The sequence below is a fragment of the Brachyhypopomus gauderio genome, chromosome 4, assembly GCF_052324685.1.
Source record: "Brachyhypopomus gauderio isolate BG-103 chromosome 4, BGAUD_0.2, whole genome shotgun sequence".
NCBI classification, from domain to species: domain Eukaryota; kingdom Metazoa; phylum Chordata; class Actinopteri; order Gymnotiformes; family Hypopomidae; genus Brachyhypopomus; species Brachyhypopomus gauderio.
The window spans coordinates 27,517,717-27,540,807 of record NC_135214.1 but is presented as its reverse complement, the minus strand read 5'-3'; the positions used below and the strand labels follow the sequence as shown (position 1 = coordinate 27,540,807).

Below are 23,091 nucleotides of genomic sequence, written 5' to 3'. Positions count from 1 at the left end.
TCAAAACAACCCGAGACAACAACATTAGGAATTATAGTTCTTTCTGTTCTATACATCCTGTCACTCCTCTCTGTTGGGCCACATGTTTTCATCTAAGTCACACTGGATATCTTCCTTTGCAATGCAGTATGGAAAGAATCTCCTGGAGTGTTTAATCCATCCTCTGCAGCCATCTACTGTTATATCCTCACAAGATGCATCCATGGCAATCAGCAGGTTCATCTGGGTGTGCGGTTGGTGATCGTACACCTTCAATCTCCTCAACTAGGGTACAAGAATGGGGAATAGGGTGGGAGGAATTCCATCAGTGATGAATGGCAAAGCATTGCCTGTGTTAGAGTGGTGAAAACTCACATTATCCCAAATGGCCACAAATTTTGACAAAACCTCTTGAATCACATCTCTCATTATCAGGGATGAGATCCCTGTAGAGGATGTGCATGAATGTGACGAGATGCTGTGTGTTATAGGACCCTATCATGGGAATATGTGTCAGCATGCCATTCTCTGACAGCGGCACACATTGTGATGTTTCCTCCCCGTTGGTCTGGCACATCAATGGTAGCTGTTGGCCAATCAAGTTTTGACCATTTCTTCTGAATTTTGCCTTATTCAGGTATATAAAAGAGTATAATGGTTCTCTTGATTCCAGCTTCTTGATACACAACAGCACAAAATGAATAATGAAGTACATATAATGTCCATTTTGGACAAGAAACAGTTACATATATTTCAAACATTGCCAAATATGTCAATATTGTTACGTGCATGTGCACGCAGGCCATAACTTAGTGTTTTACAGGTGCAGCCTCACCTTTTTACAGGGATGCCACTAGAAGACGAAGAGAGGAGAAAAGAGAGAGACCATAGATAAAGAGAGAGAGAGAGAGAGAGAGAGAGAGAGGGAGAGAGACCATAGGTAAAGAGAGAGAGAGAGAGAGAGAGAGAGAGAGAGAGAGAGAGAGAGAGAGAGAGAGAGAGAGAGAGAGAGGGAGGGAGAGAGACCATAGATAAAGAGCGGTTTTGGGCCATACTGCTCAGACCAACTGTTTGGTGTGTCAACCTGCGGTTGGGGTTGAGTTACATTCTGTAGATATGAGGAAATGAGCCTTACTGGACATCAGTGGTGGTTTTGATTTTATTGTCTTCTTTGTTGGTTTTGGGGATGGACAGGTAAGGATGAGAATGTCTTTGTCTACACACCTTGGGTAAGGGGCGGACACCATCCTTGGTATATTTTGATTAATAGATTAGGCAGAGAGAGTTCATTATTTTGTTTTCTTAGATTTAGAGATTGTTTACTAGCTTAAGGTATGTTTCTTTTTATTATGTTATTTGCTTTGGTGTCGTCCATGGTCCAGTTTCCTTGGTTTACTTGGTGTGCTTGATAAATTGATGGAGCTTGGTCACTCTGAACAAGAAGCGCTCACACCTTCTGTTGGTAGCACAGGTAAGAATCATGGGGGAGACACACATACTCCAGTTGTGTCTGAGAAGGAGGGTGTTAGTACATCTCCTATAGTCTAGGCAACATTGCCTAGGTTTGAACCACTTTCTTTGTCACCTGGCCCTAGAGATAAGAGAGGAGTGGGAAGAGCAGGAAAAAGCGGAGTTTGACTACAAGCTAGCTTCTCATCAGATGGAAATAGAGAAATTTGTCTACGTTAGTTGGAACTGAGGGAGACAGATTTTTTTCCAAAAACTGGGATCCGGTTGGATCCTTTTCCAGGTCTTCCTACTGGGCATGCACCTTCGACATTCTCTCTGGTTCCTGTTAGCTCTGGTGCTGAGGCAGCAGTAGGTAGTGAGTCATCACCATCTTTTTCTATCACTAAGCACATTGCCCTTGTTCCTCCATTTCATGAGTCTGAGTGGATACCTAGTTCAGTATTTTTGAATGTATTGCTGTTTCTTTTAAGTGGCCTAAGGAGTTTTGGACATTGTTGCTTCAATGCAAGCTAACTGGAAAAGCTCAAGATGTGTGCTCATCATTGTCATCGTCTGAAAGTATAGAGTATAAAGCCTTGAAAACTCATCTGTCGTCTGAACTCTCTTAAGTGGAGTTTGCAATGGAGAAAGCTCTCCTATATGATGAGTGGGTTGCCACTCATAAGGTCTGATCTAGAGTCGTTGAGGGAATTGGAAGATTAAAAAAATGTTTGCCAGATCGAATTGCTGTATATCTAAATGAGGGTAAGTTGAGTACTTTGTCTCAAGCTGCTATTCTAAGAGATGAGTGTTTCTTACTCCTCTTTCTCTGTTTTGTCCCCTCACTCTTACTCCTCTTCTTCTTGGCTGTTCACCTTGTACATGACCTTGTCTTACTATTGTGAGACTTTGTGACACTACGGTGTTTTGTATCTATAAATGTTTATCAGTTGAAGGTTCATGAGATGCACCTCTAACCTATGGTTGAGACCATTGATTGATCTAAACCTTCACAAATTCGTCTTCTTAATGGAATGCCAAGATTCACCTGAGAACAATTTATCAATTCGGGATAACTTACCAAAATGTATCAAAAACATTTGATTGAAATGTACAGATTATGCTATTGACAAGTTAAACATTTTTGCATGTAATGACCTAGGCAATGACCTAAAGTCCAAATGTTTTGGAGGGTAACACAATTCAACAATCAATGGAATACATTGACATCACTCATAGAATGCACATTAGAATGTTCAGGAGGCTTGAGTCCAAGATGCTATTGAACTAGGAGAAAAAAAATAACATATAATATATACAGTAAGTTACAGAACAAGATTGAAACTAAACAGTATGTGCAATTAATCAATACTAGTATTTCAATAAGTGCAAATCAATCAGAATCGATGAATAGATGGGGATCGTTTTTAAGACCACAATCTTACTGCAAAACATAGTTCAGTTAATAAAAATTTTATTCTCTATCTGTTTGAATATTGATTACATTAAATAATGTTTTGACAGCTACCTACGTTAACCTAGCCTCAAAAAAGAACTTTCTGATAAAGTTAGAAATATACAGGACCACACTGTGTACTAGTTGGTGAACATTGGGTAACATTGAGTAATGTGAGTGAATGTAACATACTGTAACATTTTGGCAGATATGCTTAGAGCAAACACCAGTCACTGAGCCAGTACAACAGTAAATTTTGTTTTGAACAGGGAATGAGTATTCAACAGAATACTATTATATTTGTTGTCGGTCTCTGAGAGTTGAAGAGTCTGATGGTTTGGAGGAAGAAACTGTTGCACAGTCTGGCCATGATGGCCCAAATGCTTTGGTACCTCTTCACAGACAGTAAGAAAGGGAAGAGTTTGTGTGGGATCACAAAAAGAACTGGTAGCATTGTGAATGCGTTGTGTGGTGTCAAGTGGAGAGAGGCCTTGGCAATCAGTTATACTCACTGTTCTCTCACGGTTTTGTGGTCCGAGATAGAGAAGTGGTAGGCAGTGGTGCAGGAACTCAGGATACTCGCCATCAACCCTTTGAAGAACATGGTTAGGATGTTGGAAGGCTCCTCAGGAAATAGTCACTGGGCTTTCCTGACTATGGAGCTGTCCATATGAGGTTCTCTGCTAGGTGAACTCCAAGGAACATGGTGCTTGTGACAATTTCCAGAGAGCAACTATTGATGCTGAGTGGAGAATGATCACCCCATGTTATTCTGAAGTCAACTAACATCTCTTTTGTTTTGTCTCAAATCATACCAATTGTTCTAGCTAGGCCTTTAAAGTAATATAAAAAGAGTATCAGGCCTCACAAACTGCATCTCATCCATTTATTTATGTCTTGACATGCTAGCTTTTTCAAAATTTGTATATAACCTATATATACAGTATATTGCCAAAAGTATTCACTCACCTTCCTTGACACAGTGACATCCCATTCCGAATCCATAGAGTTCAATATGACGTTGGTCCACCCTTTGCAGCTAGAACAGCTTCAACTCTTCTGTGAATGCTGTCTACAAGTTTTAGGAGTGTGTTTATGGGGATTTTTGACCATTCTTCCAGAAGCACATTTGTGAGGTCACGTACTGATGTTGGACGAGAAGGCCTGGCTCTCAGTCTCTGCTCTAATTCATCCCAAAGGTGTTCTATCGGGCTGAGGTCAGGACTCTGTGCTGGCCAGTGTGAAAGAAATATTGATTATATTCATGTGTGATTCATGTTAATCATGCCCATGCAGATACTATAGTGCAGTCTGTGTGAAAAGTACTGCTTGCACTGCTTAGTAATTAACTGTAACCATTTTGAAGATGTTTTTTCTGTAAGACTAAAGTCTTCTGTGCAGCAGCAGAGTTAGAGATAATATTGCTTATCCGTTTCTATGCACCCAAGGTTGAATCCCAGGGAAACTGATAACTGCTCCTGGGAAGCAGCATCCTTAGTTTTTCTACACACACTTTGACTATAAAGAATCTGGACTGAGAGAGACAGTTCAGAGTTACTGCATGAAGCGTAAGCTTCACATCATACTTTTATGTTTTGTAACTCTCTTGCTATTAAATAAATACTGCTTAATATAGTATAAAACCGTGACTTCTGTGCCAGTCAAGTTCATCCACACCAGACTCTGCCATCCATGTCTTCATGGGCCTTGCTTTGTGCACTAGTGCACAGTCATGTTGGAAGAGGAAGGGGCCAGCTCCAAACTGTTGGGAGTATGGAATTGTCCAAAATGTTTTGGTATGCTGAAGCATTCAGTGTTCCTTTCACTGGAACAACCCCACACCATAATCCCAGCTCCACCAAACTTTACACTTGGCACAATGCAGTCAGACAAGTATCATTCTCCTGACAACCGCCAAACCCAGACTCATCCATCACATTGCCAGATGGAGAAACACGATTTGTTATTCCAGAGAACATGCTTCCGCTGCTCTAGAGTCCAGTGGCGTGCTTTACACCACTGCATCCGACACGTTGCATTGCACTTGGTGATGTATGGCTTGAATGCAGCTGCTTGACCATGGAAACCCATTCCCCGAAGCTCTCTGTGCAGTTTAGTTAATCTGAAGGCCACATGAAGTTTGAATGTCTGTAGTGATCGACTGCAGAAAGTTGGCGACCTCTTCGGAATATGTGCTTCATATTGCTGTCATTCCCAAACACTTCCATTTTCTTTTAACACAGCTGACAGTTGACTGTGGAATATTTGAGGAAAGTGAGGAAAGTTCACGACTAGATTTGTTGCACAGGTGGCATCCTATCTCAGTTCCACACTTGAATTCATTGAGCTCCTGAGAGCGACCCATTCTCTCACAAATGTTTGTAAAAACAGTCTGCATGCCTAGGTGCTTAATTTTATAAACCTGTGGCCATGGAAGTGATTGGAACACTTGATTCCGAAAATTTGCATGGGTAAGCGAATACTTTTGGCTATACAGTGTATCATGAGTGTGTGTGTGTGTGTGTGTGTGTTCACAGATCTCCATTGTGTTTATTTGCCCATGTGATGGCGCAAGAACACTCCCTATTGAACCTATGTTCACTTGGACATTACAATAATTTAAAATATTTCCAACCTGTTTAGGAGCATTTTAATAAGTATGACAGGGATCCGGCTCATTTCACTGTCAAGACGAAAGACAAAGCCTTTTACATGGGAGGACAGTGCTTGAAAATAAAGCAAAGTTTAAATTGATATGTGCACAAGAAACATGTACAATACAGTCTGTCACACAATCTGGTTTTCCAAAATAATTAGACAATGCTCATCAGTTTTACAACTGCCTTGAGAGTAATTTTACTGTACAGTGTGATTTACATACTGTGGATACTTCCTTCTTCAGAAAGCATGAAAACCAGGTGTGCAGGTATTGTTGTCTAATTATCAGGAAGTAGTACTGCAAGTAATGTGGTCTCATCACTTCTCAGTGATCTGGAGGTATTTGCAACAAAGATGTGTTTCCAAATTAAGCTGAACATACTCTGTGTAGTTTGTGTAATTTGGAAGTTTGGAAAAACCCTTTGCTGATTTTAATATGCATGTTAAAAGAGTCAAGATGTCTTTGTGAAAAGTGGAGAATTGTTGAGTCGTTGTTGAGATTCTGTTGGGCATAAAGAATGCCAGCAGAAAGAAAATTGACAATTATAGAGCTGTGTGCCAATGACATGTGGATGTTGGGTGACAAGAGGTTGCTGGGGGTTGTTGGGTGTACCCCCTACCAAACACATGCCTGCCAGCCTGCATGGACACAGGAACAGTATGCGGCTGCGCCATCCTATAGGAGGGATGCAGCCGGCACCGTGCCCACTTGGGCAGGGCGAGCAACATGCAACACCACCTTCTTGCTCCGGGGCAAACCATGCCCACAAACGAACTTTGGGAAGCACCACCCTTCACTCACTGATAATGCCGTCCGCAGGCAAACAAGAGTCAAATGACACAAACAAACAAAATGAAACTTGTTGCTTCCTCGAAAGGTCAATTATTCTGGAAGAAAGAAGCACACAATTTTTTTATCTAGATTCATAATGAAAATGAAACAAACCCATCATAACAACAATAACTGACTATGACACAGCCCTCAATTTCTGATCTTTAAATATGAATATGCAAGAGTGCATTTTCCTATATCCTCTGTAAAGGTGTATGACACAACAAGCTAAATTACAGTAGCCCACAGACTGCGACCCTCTCCGATATCAGAATAACCTCATTTATATATGTCTGCCTCCCCAGTGAGTGTCGAGTTCATTAGAAACGTTCTACACTGCCTCGGTAGGGCAAGCCACAATGAGACAAAACATGACTTATGCAGTATATGTCTATATTATCGTCTACGTCTACGTTTGTCGCTTAAGGGATCAAGAGACGTTGAAAAATGGTCGCTTAAAAACGAATGACTGTCGCTGGCAACACAAAGTCACACAAACGTTATGTGAACATCACAGGGAAAATTTGAACATGGGCCGTTTACGAAAGGTAAAACCAAATTTTCTAAAGGTACATGAAAAGCGCGTGTTTTTATATACTCTTTTATATTCTTAGCCTTCATTTGCAATATTTGCAACTCAAAATAATAATTTGCAAAGTAATTAAGCATATACTGTATAACAATTTGAAATTCAAAAGCATCTAGTCTGAAAATCAGTAACAGCTGGCCTACAGTTGTGCTCCAAGTTCACATTTTTTGTGGTTTTTATATTCCACGTATCCATGGTCAAATGAAAACATTTATGAAAGGATATTCAACTTTGAGATAAAATTTTCAGTAAATACCCAAACAACAACCTGAGCTCACATTGAGCCAATTCTTTAAAAAAAATGCACAGTACCAATGGAAAAATATCTGCACACATGAAAAGACTGCAGCATATTTAGTTTAGTGGAATTTCTCTTGGCACCATATATAGTGTGAAGCTGTGTGTCTGACACAAGAGTCTCACAATGCATTTACAAACTTATCATGCAGTACAACTCTATGGTCATACAATACATATCTTGGGTATATGCCTCAGTCATCAAACACACAGCAGATATACTGCCCATCCAATTACTCTGTAAAGCCAAGAGTTATGGAGGCTTTCATAATAAACTCTACTGACTTATAGGCCAAGCACAATATGCTTCAGGCTATTACCTTATTCATTTAGTAACATCGGCGCAGATGGAAATTCTGAAGTGAGGGGGACCAAGCTGTACAATATATACGTTTATGCTTGTAGATGCTAGATTTCGGATGGGGTCAATATAAATCTGGAGGGGACATGTCTCCCCCCCCCCCCCCACCCGTCCCCGTCCCCAGTGCCATATGCGCCCCTGTTTAGTAATGTATATATTATGTATTGTCACAATAGTTTGTTCATATATATGAACGTGATCAGAGGAGCAATTCTTTCAAAATTAGATAGCTAAAGCGAGGGTAAATGCAGTTTTCCGTGATATGGGTCTTCAAGTTTCAACGCTGTTTACGTCATCTAGTTCACGTTAATTCAGCAGTGGTGATTTTGCTATGTATAACGTTAGTATCTTACACTACCTATAGCTACTCCACAGTACTCAAAATAACAGTAATTTGGCACGAGGAACTTTACAATTACAACTTTGTTTGTCACCCTAACATTCTCTCAAATATTCAGAGGCAATGCTCTAGTGTAAGATAGATAGTTACAGTTACGTCAAAATATTTTTGAACAAGTACAAATAAATAAATTCAGCAAACGACTCTCAATGGATTGTTGCAGTCGGTCTTCTCCAAAAGTAAGAATATCTTAGAAACTTATAGAGCAAACTTATAGAGTTTAACGCCTACGCCTGCACTCTTCCAGATTTCAGGCCCTTGGACCGTTGCTTTTCTGGTCCGTACTTGAACTGCAGCCCAGCTGAAAACTAGAATGCTTGGCAGATTGATCCAACGGATAGGGGTGATAAGTTGTTTGAGAGTTAACTCAGACGTGCTTCCGATTTTGTTCGCAGATTTTATCTTTCTGTTTGAATCTAACAAGTACGTCATTGTAGGCATCTAATTCAAACATTAAATGGAGTTTTTCAGTCGTGATATTGCTTTAAAATTGATTCTATAGACAGCCTACATCTCGCTGCACAGTGGTACAGTCCATTAAAGTTTTGCCAAAATCTATAAAACGTGAGTACTGCTCATTCACTGTAGCTTAGAACAACAGACGCCCAAAGGAAGATGGAGCAAACCGATGTGGTGAAACCAGAGACGCTGGATGATCTTATTAAAATTCTGCACAAAATTTTCGAGAGCGACAGTATCAATATAGAGGAAGTGCAGAACATTATGGAGGCGTATGAAAGTAAACCCCAGGAATGGATGAAATTTGCTAAATTTGACCAATACAGGTAAGATGATGAAGATTGTTATCATTGCGATTATTATTATTATTATGACGATTATTGTATTATTGTTATTGCGTTTTGCATACATTATATTGAAGAGTTTGTGTGTCGCTTATGAGAAGGACATTAATATTGTATGAGCATGGAAAGAAAGTTTCTTAAATGCAGCTCTTTTCAAGTGGGAAACTGCACTGTAACAACAGATAACTAAGCTAGCTGTGTTTTCCACATAACTATTTGCTCAGATTGCGTACATCTTTCGGTTTTGGAGTTAAATGTGTTGAGCTCGTCAGGCTACGCTGTCAGCCCAATACAGATAACTCTGTTTAGAAAAAAGCGTTTCAAGAGGAGGTATTTAAAGGGAGGGGGTGTGGGCGCCAATCACAGCCGGGGGAGCAGGGACCACACCCGCTGTTTGCTGCACGATTCTGGTCGAGGTCCGAGTCGGAATGTTCCAGTGAAAACTCAGGTTTCATGTTTATAAATGAAGTGGTTCTTATTCAGTGTACTTCTAAAATTAACATATAAAACGAGCCGTAAATTCTTGCAAGCGCTCTTACAATTCCATTCACGTTGAGCTCTCTCTAGGGTAGTCATCAGACATTATTTAATTACGGATATTTAAAAGATTACAGAATCAAGTACATGCAGTTTTACTGAGAAGCACTCAGCCATTAATATGAATTAAATAGCCTGGTTTAATATAATCTGTGAAAGTTAATGCAAGTAGTGTACAAGTGTTCATTTACGAGGATGTGAAGTGCCTCATTTGTGAGCTGTGATTCATTCTGTCGAGTTTACATCTTCGCCAGATGATTTTTCAATTTCTGAAAAAAAAGATGCAAATATATTAAGTAAAAACTGTGGGTTGCCAAGTCATCGCATATTCGTTTGTTCTGCATTATGTATTTATATTAAAATGTTTTCTGTTTTCGGCTTTTTAGTGCTTAAGACAGAAATGTATGGATATGAATTGTAGCTAACCAGAGGATCGAAGAGATAAATGAATGTCGTGAGTTTTAAAGGGCTTTTTAATGTGTTCATGCAGGTATACCAGGAATCTTGTCGATGAGGGAAACGGCAAGTTCAACCTTATGATTCTCTGTTGGGGAGAGGGCCATGGCAGGTATGGAGTTGTTGACACCCTTGAAATTGCATCAACTGCTGTGGTGTTGTAGTAGAGAAGTTCATATTCAATTTGCACATTGGTATATCAGTTTTATGTATATATCAGTCTTTCATGAACAGTCACTGTAATGTAAAGAACATGTTTCAATTCAATAATTCTATTTAATTCTATTTTTAAAAATTCTATTTAATATCCGTGTCCCTTTGGAGACACACAAGCAGATGGGGTTCAGCAGCCTCCTAATCTAGAAGTGGTGAGGTTATAAATTGATCTTGTGACATTGTGCATCAAAAGTGTTTTTATATCTTGATCCGTTTACTTGAATCGGCATTTTCAAAACTTCAGAAATACTTGTTTACCAAAGCAAAACTTTTATATGCACCATTGGGTTAGACCATTAAAATACTGGGTGAGTGTGAAATGATAGGTTTCCATAAAATATCATGCCATTATCGTGCAGTGCTGGAACTGCTTCCTCAGCAATGCCAGCTGACTCCATTCTTTGTGCTTTTCTCACAGAGGTTATTTTCATCCAAGATAAAATAAACTTTCTTAAATGCAGCAGCAGTTGCTGCACACGTTTCTGGTGCAGTAAGGATCTCAGGGCTGTTTGTGAGTGACGTGGACGTTACCTCTGTCTGACTGTGCCCCTGTGCTGTGCACACCTTGCAGTAGTATCCACGACCACACAGACTCCCACTGCTTCTTGAAGCTACTGCAGGGCCAGCTGAAGGAGACGCTGTTCGATTGGCCTGATCGTAAAGCCCACGGTGACATGGCCCAGAAATCTCAGCGAATCTTAATGGAAAACCAGTGTGCTTACATCAATGGTAATGCCGTCTTATATTGCTTGTTGCAATGGGGCACAAAATGGTACCTGTATCCAAAATACCTTTATTGTAATGATCTTTAGTAATCTTTAGAGCCATATCAAATAATTTGTAACATTTTGTGTTGTGTTCCTACGGTTAGGGTCATTGATATTAATTTCATAGTTAATAATGTTCTATACAGTAAAATATGAGAGTATATTTCTGTTCCAAAGAAGGTCCAGTAATTTGATCTACTACTAACTCTAGTCAATGCCAACCCTAGCTTTAAATATTGCTCATCTTCCATTACATGACTAAGACTATAAATATGAAGTGAAGTATTTAAATAGAACTTGAAGTACTTGCAGTACAAGTCAAAAGTTTGAACACACCTTAGTGATTGGTTTTAATGATCTTAAAGGCATATCGATCAAAGGATTTATACTTTTGGTCATGTTTTTTTCATACATAAATGTATGTATTTAAAATAAATAAGAAACAGTTTTTATTTAAAGCTTTAGTTCCTTTAAGTGCAAAGTTGTTATTTTGAAAAACTGAAATATAAGATTTTTTATTTATGTATTGTTTTTGGCCCCTGGCTTTACTTTTTCTTTGGAATGTAAATAAAAAATGAATAGTGTTTGAACATGTTCTATAAATTAAAATACAATGCATAAATTAATCAATCAATCAATTAATTACAATTATTTTCATTTCAGTCATATCGGCTAAAGCTACAACTCCTTGCTGGATTGTGTCACTTGTGTGTGAAGTATGATACATGGTACTATGTGTCTTCTAATATGTCTTTTGCATGTTTCCCCTGGAATGTGTGTGTGATACAGATTCCATAGGCCTGCACCGGGTAGAGAACGTCAGTCACACAGAATGTGCAGTCAGCTTGCATCTGTACAGCCCTCCCTTCACACACTGCCAGACATTTGACCAGCGAACAGGGCACAGGAACACCGTCAGAATGACATTCTGGAGCAAATTTGGGCAGAGCACACCATTTGTAAGTATGTTTATTAGTCACATTTCATTACTACACCAGACTCTCCATACCCATATACCACGCTCAGCTAGAACTCTGATCAAATCGTCATAGTCCTCTCAAAATTCCACACCATTTTAGTCATGGTTTTTTGTCCAAAATGTATGGCAATATGTCTAAGGTCAGTCCAAGGAATTAAACTTGTCTAGTTTACATCAAGGTGACTCAATAGAATCGTGTTATAATGTTTCATCATTAATGCATTTTTAAAATAATGTTTTCAAGCCTAAAACACAAGCACAGTCACCTTCACTTACGACTTACAAGCACGTAGCATGTACTATATGTACTATATGTATTGTATAGCATGTACAATACTACCAAATGGTGTATTTCTCATTACAAAAATCCCTAAAGACAGCTTTAGTTGAAATACTGTGCTGCAGAGTTTCGCCCTGGTCTCATCACTAAAGTAAAGCTAAAGCTTTGTAATAGGGTAAATCAGGGTCAGGGCTTAACTTATTAGTGTCTTATCTCTATCTGACCTTTCTGTTCTAGCCAATGGCCTGATTTTAATCTTACCATAAAGGCAAGATGGACCTTATAATGACTGCCAACATCACCAAAATTAACGTAAATTAACACTCCCGTCATAGCTATTTACGCCTTAATAATGGAAGACAGGGATCAGGGATATCTGGGATTTGGAAAGAGAATTTCTGTACACAAAGAAAAGACAGGGCCGTTGATAAAATTAGTTAAGACTGAACCTCTGCCTTGATTATATATATGAATGAATGTTCAATTTATGTAGCACCCTTCAAGATAGCCAAGGTCGCTTCACAACTCTAACACATGTACAAGTCTTACACGACCAATCACACACCGGCAAGAAGCAGCAGCCAATTGTGCACAGCATATTCTCTACCGGAAACCACAGCCCCCTGGGGGACTGAATGGGGTGCAGGAAGGGGAGAGAGGACAGACCCTAGTGACAGCACCATCCACCACTGGGCACAAAACGCCACCCCCTCCAGGCTCAAATCTCACTCAGAGCGGTCTTGAAAAGGTAGATCTTTCTGACTTGGTCACCTTATAAGTAGCTCACAAGCTGAAAACTTGTGGGCACCCCTGATGTAGGGACTCTGATAGGGACTTGAACCCAAGACCCCAGGGCTGAGAGGCAAACATGCTAACCACCAAGCCACTGTGTTTCCCTGGTTGTATTTTTTTTTAATAAACAGAATTCAGGAATATTGTAGAGCGTTGGGGAATATATAGTTTCATATAAATGCATTTTTATGACCAAAAGGTACTTCTTGCCACTCTAGGCTACACTGTAGGTTAAGAAGGCTGTGTGATGGTTATGGTTTAATCCCCTAGATCTCCATTTTTAGCGATACATATAAACCTCATGAACATCCTTGACTGATTGTTACAGTGTTGGGTTCCATTGACACTGAGTGGTTATAGAGTCTAGCAGTCTCTTAGTTATAAAGACCGCAAGCATGGATCAGTTTGAAATGTTTCATCAGATGAATCTGAAGTTTGAGGTGAGGCATTTGTGGTGTTGTACAGGGGACCCCAGGTCTGCTAGTGTGCATTTAACCAAGTGGATGCATCTGCTCATGCCTCACAAAAAAGGATCTAGCTTTCAATCACTTTTAAAAGGCTTTTTTGTGCAGCCAGTCCTCTCAAATTCCACAGAAGGCTCAGATGGACATTGCCTTTTTAAGCTTAACTTTTATGCAGTTGCTTACTGGCCTCAATACAGAGCAAATAATCAAAATGATTATGACTGCTAAAGGTAGCTGAAATCCCACACAATGAATTTAGCATTTAGCTCCCCACAAAGCTTTTACAGACTATGTCAATATTGCCTGTCTCAACAAGATTACATTTTATATGTAATTTTAATTACATCTATATACTACTGCAAAATCCTTCATAAGAAAGCACTAATTTTAACTTGCTACATATCCCATCACTGCAACAATCTACTCGTGTTGCTCCTACAGCTGACTAATTCCATGATGATTATGGTTTTCACCGTGTTTTTAATACATAAGATCCACTTTGTACATTGCATTTGAATTCTAAGAATTTGTCTTTGAAGCTACCAGGTGTGTGATGACTACTGCTAGCTCTGCAGGCTGCACACTGCCTAATTCCTTCAACATGTGAGAGCTTGCAGTCAGTGTTCTGGCCAACAGACCTGTGGATGATCCACTGCAGCCTATGCAAATATAGTGGACTTATCGGCCAATCAGAAGTTGCATAAGCTCACCTTGACCAAACTACTGTCTGGCAGGAGCATTGCAACATCAGACGCTTGATAAGATATGGAGGAACAGATATGCTTACCTCACTAGTTTCTGTACTTGTTGTGTTTTCTGCATCTTAAAGTCATGGGAGGTTATCATATAATGTCAAGCTAAGTCAAGATTTGCACACAGTATTTTCTTGTATTTCGCAGGAAACTACAATCTCGCAAGAAAACAACTGAGATGGGGGGAAAAACCACACGTGGAATTCTCAGATTTGGAAATTGAATCATTGAATCAATACTGACCTGGCAATACTGTGTAATAAAAAAAAACAATATTGATTCAACACATCACTTGCAAAGGACATTGAATCGGGGACAGTGGTAATTAAAAAGATGTTTAGTCATCCAGTGTTATCTTGACAAAAAGCAAATGTATACCGCTGATCACAGGCTGGTTGTCTGATGAGCAGTAATGGGTAGCACCGAGCCATGAATTTCTTCTCTGTTGAATAGGCTTGAAACCCCCCCCCCCTCCTTACAGCATTCCTGTGTGTCTATAACCTGTGTAATCACTTTTGTACTGTAATGGGGCTGACGGATGTCTTGATAAATTGTGTAATTTATGAGAAGAATGTGTTTTCACTTCTTTTGCTCAGTGATGACATCAAAGTAACAATGCCCTTCATGGATATGATGCTTGGAAACACATTGGGTCACTTTTTTGGCAGACATGTTGATTTCCATGTCGTCTAACATGTAAGAAAACAATGTTATGACTTTCATATTCAGTTTCGAGATTTGCCTACAATTTCCATGAGCTTCTTGCCTTTATTTAAAATTGAACTGCAGTCTTACATGAAGTTTTTTTTCTTGCTTCCTTTTTTAAAGCAGTAGAACATTTAATGAATGGAACAGTGAATAACAGTTGTTATTCATCAGAATATTTCCAGTTGTAACTGTAGAAGTATTTATAAGTTTGCATAGTTTGAACAGCCATTTCTGTAATGCTGCTTATTCCATCAGCAGAGCAGCTGTGATCTATAAAATTCTTGCTCTGATTATACACCAATAAAATATTATTTCTATAAATTTTGTCCATTTTAATTATTTATCTATAAAATGGGTATAAAACCATAGTTGCACTTTGAACATATGCTTGTAAATATGGCTTATCTGTACTATACTAAAAATTACATGACTTGCATACACTCACTGGCCACTTTATTAGGCACACCTTCTTAGTACCGGGTTGCACCCCCTTTTGCCTTCAGAACTGCCTTAATCCTGGCATAGATTCAACAAGGTACTAGAAACATTCCTCAGAGAGTCTGGTCCATATTTATATGAAAGCATCATGCATTTGCTGCAGATTTGTCAGCTACACATCCTCTTCAACCACATCCCAGGTGCTCTATTGGATTGAGATCTGGTGACTGAAGGCCATTTGAGTGCAGTGAACTCTTTGTGTTCAGCAAACCAGTCTGAGATGATTTGTGCTTTATGATATGGTGCGTTATTCTGCTGGAAGTAGCCATCAAAAGATGGGTACACTGTGGTCATAAAGGGATGGACATGGTCAGCAAAAATACTCATGCGCAATTGGTACTAATGTGCCCATAGTGTGCCAGGAAAATATCCCCCATACCATTGCACCACCACCACCACCCTGAACTGTTGATACAAGGAAGAATGGATCCGTGCTTCCATGTTGTTGACACCAAATTCTGACCCTACCATCCGAATGTCACAGCAGAAATCAAGACTCATCAGACCAGGCAACGTTTTTCCAATCTTCTATTGTCCGATTTTGATGAGTCTGTGCGATTTGTAGCCTTAGTTTCTTGTTTTTAGGAGTAACACTCGGTGTGGTCTTCTGCTGCTGTAGCCCATCCACCTCAAGGTTTGACGTGTTATGCGTTTAGAGATGCTCTTCTGCATGCCTTGGTTGTAACGACAGTTATTTGAGTTACTATTACCGTTCTATCAGCTCAAACCAGTCCCACCATTCTCCTCTGACCTCTGGCATCAACAAGGCATTTGTGCCCACAGAACTGCTGCACACTGGATATTTTCTCTTTTTCGGACCATTCTCTGTAAACCCTAGAGATGGTTGTGTGTGAAAATCCCAGTAGATCAGCAGTTTCTGAAATACTCAGACCAGCCCGTCTGGCACCAACAACCATGCCACGTTCAAAGTCATTTAAATCACCTTTCTTCTCCATTCTGATCCTCAGTTTGAACTGCAGCAGATCGTCTTGGCCATGTTTACATGCCTAAATGCATTGAGTTGCTGCAATGTTATTGGCTGATTCCACATTTGCATTAATGAGCAGTTGGACAGGTGTACCTAATAAAGTGGCCGGTGAATGTATGTCATCAGTATGTCTTAATATCAATCAATGTGTCATTTTAGCTTACCTATGTCATGGACATAGATAGAGATAGACATGGATTTTTGAGATAAACATTCATTAGGCTTTCATTAGGTATATTAGTCTAATAGACCCTGTACAAATCAAAAGAAGAAAGACCTACACCAGCCATGTCCTGACTAGATCTCCTGTATTTGTTCTAAAGGGAAAAATGAGCAAATTCGATTTTATTTATTTATTTTTTGCATATCCATTTTTCAAGTTAGAATGCACATCCAAATAGACACTTGCCCTTTGCATGAAGAGATGCAGTGAATCTAATCATGGCCTCACAAAATACACAAATCTCTGCATCTGCAATATTGTTTGAACTTCAGGAAGGTATAAAATAACACTGATTCCTTTGATGCTGATTATGACGAACAATGTCCTGTCTAGACGATTGATGGATCCAGCGATGATTAGAACACTTAAGCTTTATAAGGTGTTATGTGATACTCCTCTGGGTTACCGCAACAACTAGCGAAAGCTGAAGTTGCATAACAGTCTGGTGAGGACGGGATGGATTGTACTAGCTTGCTTTTATTGGGAGGCAGTATAAATATTTTACTAGCTAAGTCAATATTCCCAAGAACCTTGAGCCCAGTCCGAGGGAGCAGTTGATCACGTATCAAACCCCATTATCGCACGTTAAACAAACACATTGCTTTTTGCTTCAAGCTACCATAGTCTACATGTTCAGCTGTGTCCTGGAAAGACATGGTGAAGAGCAGAGTTTGTTCTGTGACTTTATTTTGACATATGCCAGGGTTAGATTAAAGACAAGGTAATATGCAATCTGACTGTTTTGATTACAAAAGGTATGAGCTGTCATACAATAGATCATGTGTGTGAATAAGTAGGTGATGTTTGTAGGTAGGATAATTCTCACTCTTGGGTAGCACAATACTTATTTAGCTCTTTTAGACAAAAATAATGTTTTCCCTCTTTTGGTTTGAAGTATTGCCCAATTGTATGATGCACTTTCTACTGTTCAATATCGATTTAAAGATAACTTCAAAAGAAAACACTCATAAAACCTTAGTGCTGTATTTATCTACCACACCTTTCCATGGTTTTTCTCCCTGGATAATGAAAGGGGAAATTCTGTGAGCAGTTGTAATGAAGAAACTAAATCTCACCTCAGTCTCATTGCATCAAAATTTGCAATTAATTTCCAAATTTCAGTACAACTGGTATTGACACAGTTGTGCCTGGAATTTTTTTTTATTACACAGAAATTTTAATCAGCTGTGGTCTACAAACTTCTGTCATGTTACTATATATTTCAACTAGTTATTTTCTTCTAGGTTAAGGAAAGCAACTGTATAATAACAGTGTGCACTGTGTTCTTTAGCTCATTTGAAGAAGAAAGCAGCATAAGATGTTGTGTACACTGTGACATATCTCTCTTCAGAAGACATACATGGTAAAGTGACCGACATTAATTGACAGGACAAATCTTTTACCAAGAATACTGAAAACATACATATCACATGACGCCGATAGATGACCATGGCAATTTGGTATTTATTACTGTAATTAATGTGCAGATAATAACCAGTCAAACTTCCTTTCTCCATCAGTTATTACTGTTATTATCAAGGTCTTACAAAACACCCATAAACATATCACATGGGGGTTTTAAAGACAAAGATTAACCAGCTGTATTCAAATCATGGACGTCTTTCATTTTGAGAGGAAGGTGCATCATACAAAGCTGTATTCTACGGCCCTGATGCCTAAAGGATTTTAAAAGGGCTATTTATGATTATTAGGAAAGATACTGAAAAAGTAGTCAAAAATCAGTGTCAAACTCAAAAAAACACAAATGCTCAATAGAGACTGCAAATGTACTGTTTTGCAGACAGGACATTTTCAGGATACACATATGTGCAGAGTTTGATTCATCCTGCAGTCCACACTCCTGTAAAACCCATACTATGGTCACTTTTTTTCATGGAAGCTCACCATCACTAACCTCCTGTGCTGCAGTTTTTCTGCGTGTACTCTGAAGGCTGAGCAGACCTTCACAAACATCACAAAACATTGTCATAGACATCACAAAAGTCACATCACCCAAAATGGTACCTTTCCTAAAACACTTGCATGGTCTCATTCTACAGTGCAATGTCAAAAGTCAACCATGCAAAGTAGTTCCAAGACAAGTGTGGATTTTGTTTTACTTTTTTAATGTAAATGTTGCAGAATTTATCACTATGCAATAATTCAACGTTTTCTTTATCAAACTTTACAGTGGAAGATATGATGCATGACAAAATGTTTTAACTGGGAGTCAGAAAATCTGATCCACACTACTCTTCTATTGTGACATAAAGAAATCATACCGATCTTTTTCTTAACACCACTTGATTTATTTACTGCACAATAATGTATGGGAAACTAAAAATGGTGTTCAAAATTAAAACCAATTTTGAAATACAGTCCACTCTGATATTCTGCTGCTTACAGTATTTTACAGTTGCTAAATGCTACACCCTTGTGGCCAGAAATAAGAAATGGAGCACCGGTTAAAATTCAACAACGCAACATAGAAAATCTCTAATTGGAAGAATTGCAGTTCCTTAAAATGACGTCACAGTGTCGCGAGAATACATCTTTATAAGGCTAAAATAAAGAATATTGTATGTTTAATATTTGAACAACTGCGAATACTTATTTAGGCTTTTTAAGCTCTGAAGGTCAGCTGAATACATGTAGGATACAGGGAACTATATATAGTCATTATATATAGTCACTATATATAGTCATTGCACTTCTCCGACAGATTTAGGTTATAACGAACATAGTGGCCTAGACCAGATTTCTCGATATCCAGGCACCGCGCTGAAAGAGTTAAAATTAGAATCGTTCCCTTACTGGCTCTACCCATTACGTGATGACGTTGCTATGTACGTGCGTACGTGTTATGTCACCGTCACTAGTGCACTTCCTTCATCCGGGTAGGAGATTTGAGGTAAGTGACGCTTCATTGATGAAGTTCTTACAATTTCTATTGCTACATTTCATTATCGGACGTACAGTCTTTAATTCTGCGATATTAGCTCACGTACTTCCATTCAAGAGGTAACTGACACACCTATATCACATCTAAGCGTCTCTTATAACCGACGTCAACTCTGCATTAGCCTAGCCAGTGGGTTCGTTTGCTAGATTTAACAGTAAGCTAACTGCAAACTCGCTGCCTTACTTACTGGTTTAGCACCAACGCGCCATACAGAGAGATAAAACGTGAGCTTGTTTTCTTCGCTTGTAAGCATGTGGCCAATGCTGTGTTTTATTATTGTATTTATCTGTTTTTTAGGCCTATCCATTTGTCATCCATCACTTTGCAGTTAGCCATGATGTTGGGCTATCGTCGTGGGCCTGATATGAGGGTGTGGGTGCAGGTGTTGTGTGTGCACCTGCTGTGGGGGTGGGTTTGGGGCTCGGAACTCACGTTCGAGCTGCCAGATAATGCCAAACAGTGTTTCTATGAGGACATTACAATGGAGACGAAATGCACACTTGAGTTCCAGGTAAGTAAAGTGTATATATGTGTTTTTTTTTTTTTTGTCTGATCAAATACAGAATTTACATCAGCCTGAAGAATATAAGCCAACGAACAGTTCATATATAAGTACAATAATGCAAGGAATGTACCAAAGGTCTGCTAAATTTGTGTAAAACGTTCAAATTCTATAGATGTAATCTGCCATCTGGCCAGTCCCAAGAATGACCAAGTTCATCTTACAGTCTTATTATATTAAAATAATATTTAGAAAAATGTGTAAATACTTTTGCCCTATGCAGGTAGTGACCGGGGGCCATTATGACGTTGACTGTCGTCTGGAGGATCCAGACGGTACTGTTCTCTACAAAGAGATGAAGAAGCAGTACGACAGCTTCACGTTCACAGCTGCCAAAAACGGGACCTACAAGTTCTGTTTCAGCAACGAATTCTCCACGTTTACCCACAAAACTGTGTACTTTGACTTTCAAGTGGGTGAAGACCCTCCGCTCTTCCCCAATGAAAACAGAGTGACCGCACTAACTCAGGTGTGCACAAACGTATATGCTGAAATGGTGTATGCACCAATCGTACCAGTTTAATTAATAAACTGAAGGTCGACTCTTTTGTCTGTAGATTGCTGATTGGTTTTTTTTTTTGCCCTCTTTGTCTCAGATGGAATCGGCATGCGTCTCCATCCACGAAGCTCTGAAGTCTGTCATCGACTACCAGACACACTTCCGTCTGAGGGAGGCCCAGGGTCGCAGCAGAGCTGAGGATCTCAACACCAGAGTAGCATTCTGGTCCATTGGCGAGGCGTTCATCCTGTTGGTGGTCAGTATCAGTCAAGTCGTGCTGCTAAGGAGCTTCTTTTCAGACAAGAAAACCACCACAACCCGTGTGGGATCCTAACATCCCATGGTCCTCTCCGATTTTTGTCTCTCGTACACATGCGCACATGTGCGTACACATACACACATGCACAAGGGACTAAAAGCAGTGATGCTTCATGGTTCATTCTTCATTTTTAAGACTCCATGCGCAATCTGATTATTTAAATTGTTATTGTTTGGCCATACATCTTTTAGACTTATGTATGGATTTGGGATTCATATCCTACAAGTGATATTTTCATTGTTATGAAGTAAACATCTTAATTTATTATGTGGGTGCGTGTTTAATTTTTACTTTAAGACAACATGTATACATGTGTTGTCTTGACTATGTAATTGGATACCTACATCTCACACACTCAACACAAAAACGATGCATCTAGATTTAAAAACTGCTCCTGTGATTCGCATTGTGCTCATTGTTGTTTCCAAGTATTAGATATGAAATAATAAAATAAAAACCAGTTTGTTCAGGAAACAGTACAACCGTACTCAAATTCACATTTCACTTAAATGCATTTTGCTATGTCTTTGACAATGTGTTTCCTTATATATATATATATACACACACACACGTTAATTTTTAAAAACATTTTTTGGAAGAACATTGCTGGTGCTCTTGTGTTCCACTGTTCAATGAGAGGCACAAAGAAATGTGTTTTCCCCCTATTGCTGAATTTTTGTAATGTATTTAATTAAAACTGAGGGCTTTCAAAATGTAGGAAACAGACTGGAAGCAAATTTTAGTTTGATTTTACATGTATTACATTAAACTATAATCTGAAGATGGTCAGAGATTCTATTTCTTTAAAATTACTTACTGGGGTCAAATGTTTCCTGAATCGTAAGATTAAAGATTCGCTATTGAGCTAAAACTCAATGATTACACAATCACATACTATTAATTTGATAGGAGGGTACCTTGCTTTGCCAACTGACCGCAAAATTGAGCCAGTGTCTTCAAACATGTTCCAGGGTTAACCATCCTCCTGCAGGCTAGAGTGCTGCTCTGGTCTTTTATTGAACAGAACTTGATGCTTGATGATGCATGGGTGACAGCCCTCACAGATGAGGCTCAGAGATACCTGGAGCACAGGGTAATTCCAGTTCAGGTTACAAGTGCTGAACACCATTTGTTAAAAATTCGGGGCCTCTGTGTAACAAGAACCAATGTGACATCAGAAGCAGTTTAAGATGTTTCCCCCTGAGTGTCAGTAAATAAATTGCAAACTCGCAACCAAACATTTTGAAATATCACTCATTTTGCAAACCACAGCCAGAAATGTATTTAAATTGCCAAAGCGGTGCATTATATGAAGCAATGTTTTGATGAGGTAAGGAAGATGGTTTTCATGCAAGGAATCAAAATTTTAAAGTTACAAAAAAAAACAAAACATCATATACAAAAGTTTGCCCAGAGCCACAGTAGAGTAGAGTCTGTCCAGTCCACAGCTGTGTTCGGGTGTAGGGGTGGTGGGTGGGGGTATGGCAGGTGTAGTCACCCTTTTTCTTTTTAACTCTGCTTTGGCCCATCTTTGTTTGCTTAGCAAAGAAAACCAAAGCACCAGTTGGTTTGATTAATTCAAAATGTCTAGTGGGGGTGGGGAGTACACATCAAATAACTTAGTAACTGGTATAAAGTTATTGTTGAGGAGCCTTGTTTAAACTAACAGCACAAAAGGTATAGGCCTGTGTAGTTTTCTAGCAGTAACCCAGTTATGTTAAGTGTGGGGGAAGTAGGGAACATATATTAGAAGCTGATGGTAGTTTATGTAATGTACATTCACAGTTGCTCATCTTGGGTCCTTAACAGTTTCTTTTTCTTGACAATGTAATTCACAACTGTTTTATTTATGATAATCAAATTGTACACTGACTTTGTTTGGAATTTAAGTCTGTAAACGAATGTACCTTGTATGCATCTTCATATCAACAGCCCCTTGGTGAACAGTGATTTCTGGGTGTAGAGAATGAATAAATCTAAGCTCCACCTCGTTCTGACTGTCTGGTCTGATTTAAATGCTTGTGCTTCGGAAATGGTCTAGATATTAAAATGTTTGACCACTGGAGGGCAATATCAAATTTAGGAGTGGAAGCGCAGCGCTAGTCAATAGTTCATTGGCTCGTTGCAGAAAATCTACGCGCTAATGTACATGAGACGTAAGAATGCGTTTTACGTAATCTAAGGATAAGTAGGGTTAATAAACTAATTTAAGATATTTACTACTCCCCTGTTATATTTCATCATTATTACTTTCGTTGTTATTGT

General features: G+C 39.1%; 2 protein-coding genes and 1 long non-coding RNA gene across 4 annotated transcripts; 2 read left to right on the top strand and 1 right to left on the bottom strand.

Annotated features, from left to right (window-relative positions):
* Positions 1-149: 149 nt before the first annotated feature.
* On the bottom strand, positions 150-3,939 carry LOC143511711 (uncharacterized). The gene is made up of 3 exons (XR_013130233.1): positions 3,854-3,939; positions 3,397-3,475; positions 150-264 (listed from the first exon to the last, which is right to left on the bottom strand). It is a non-coding gene; the product is annotated as an uncharacterized LOC143511711 (long non-coding RNA).
* Positions 3,940-8,597: 4,658 nt separating this feature from the next.
* Positions 8,598-15,096, top strand: cdo1 (cysteine dioxygenase, type I). The gene is made up of 5 exons (XM_077003493.1): positions 8,598-8,806; positions 9,852-9,929; positions 10,605-10,762; positions 11,590-11,759; positions 14,215-15,096. Exons 1-5 carry the CDS (start codon positions 8,637-8,639, stop codon positions 14,242-14,244), a joined length of 606 nt encoding a protein of 201 aa, XP_076859608.1. The 5' UTR covers positions 8,598-8,636; the 3' UTR covers positions 14,245-15,096.
* A 4,158-nt stretch (positions 15,097-19,254) lies between these two features.
* Positions 19,255-22,817, top strand: tmed7 (transmembrane p24 trafficking protein 7). 2 transcript variants are annotated; one of them, XM_077003492.1, is made up of 4 exons: positions 19,255-19,395; positions 19,744-19,957; positions 20,232-20,477; positions 20,605-22,817. In XM_077003492.1, exons 2-4 carry the CDS (start codon positions 19,781-19,783, stop codon positions 20,839-20,841), a joined length of 660 nt encoding a protein of 219 aa, XP_076859607.1. In that variant the 5' UTR covers positions 19,255-19,395; positions 19,744-19,780; the 3' UTR covers positions 20,842-22,817. The 2 variants fall into 2 exon arrangements, with proteins under 2 accessions (XP_076859607.1, XP_076859606.1); XM_077003491.1 differs by lacking the exon at positions 19,255-19,395 and adding an exon at positions 19,399-19,505.
* Positions 22,818-23,091: the final 274 nt, after the last annotated feature.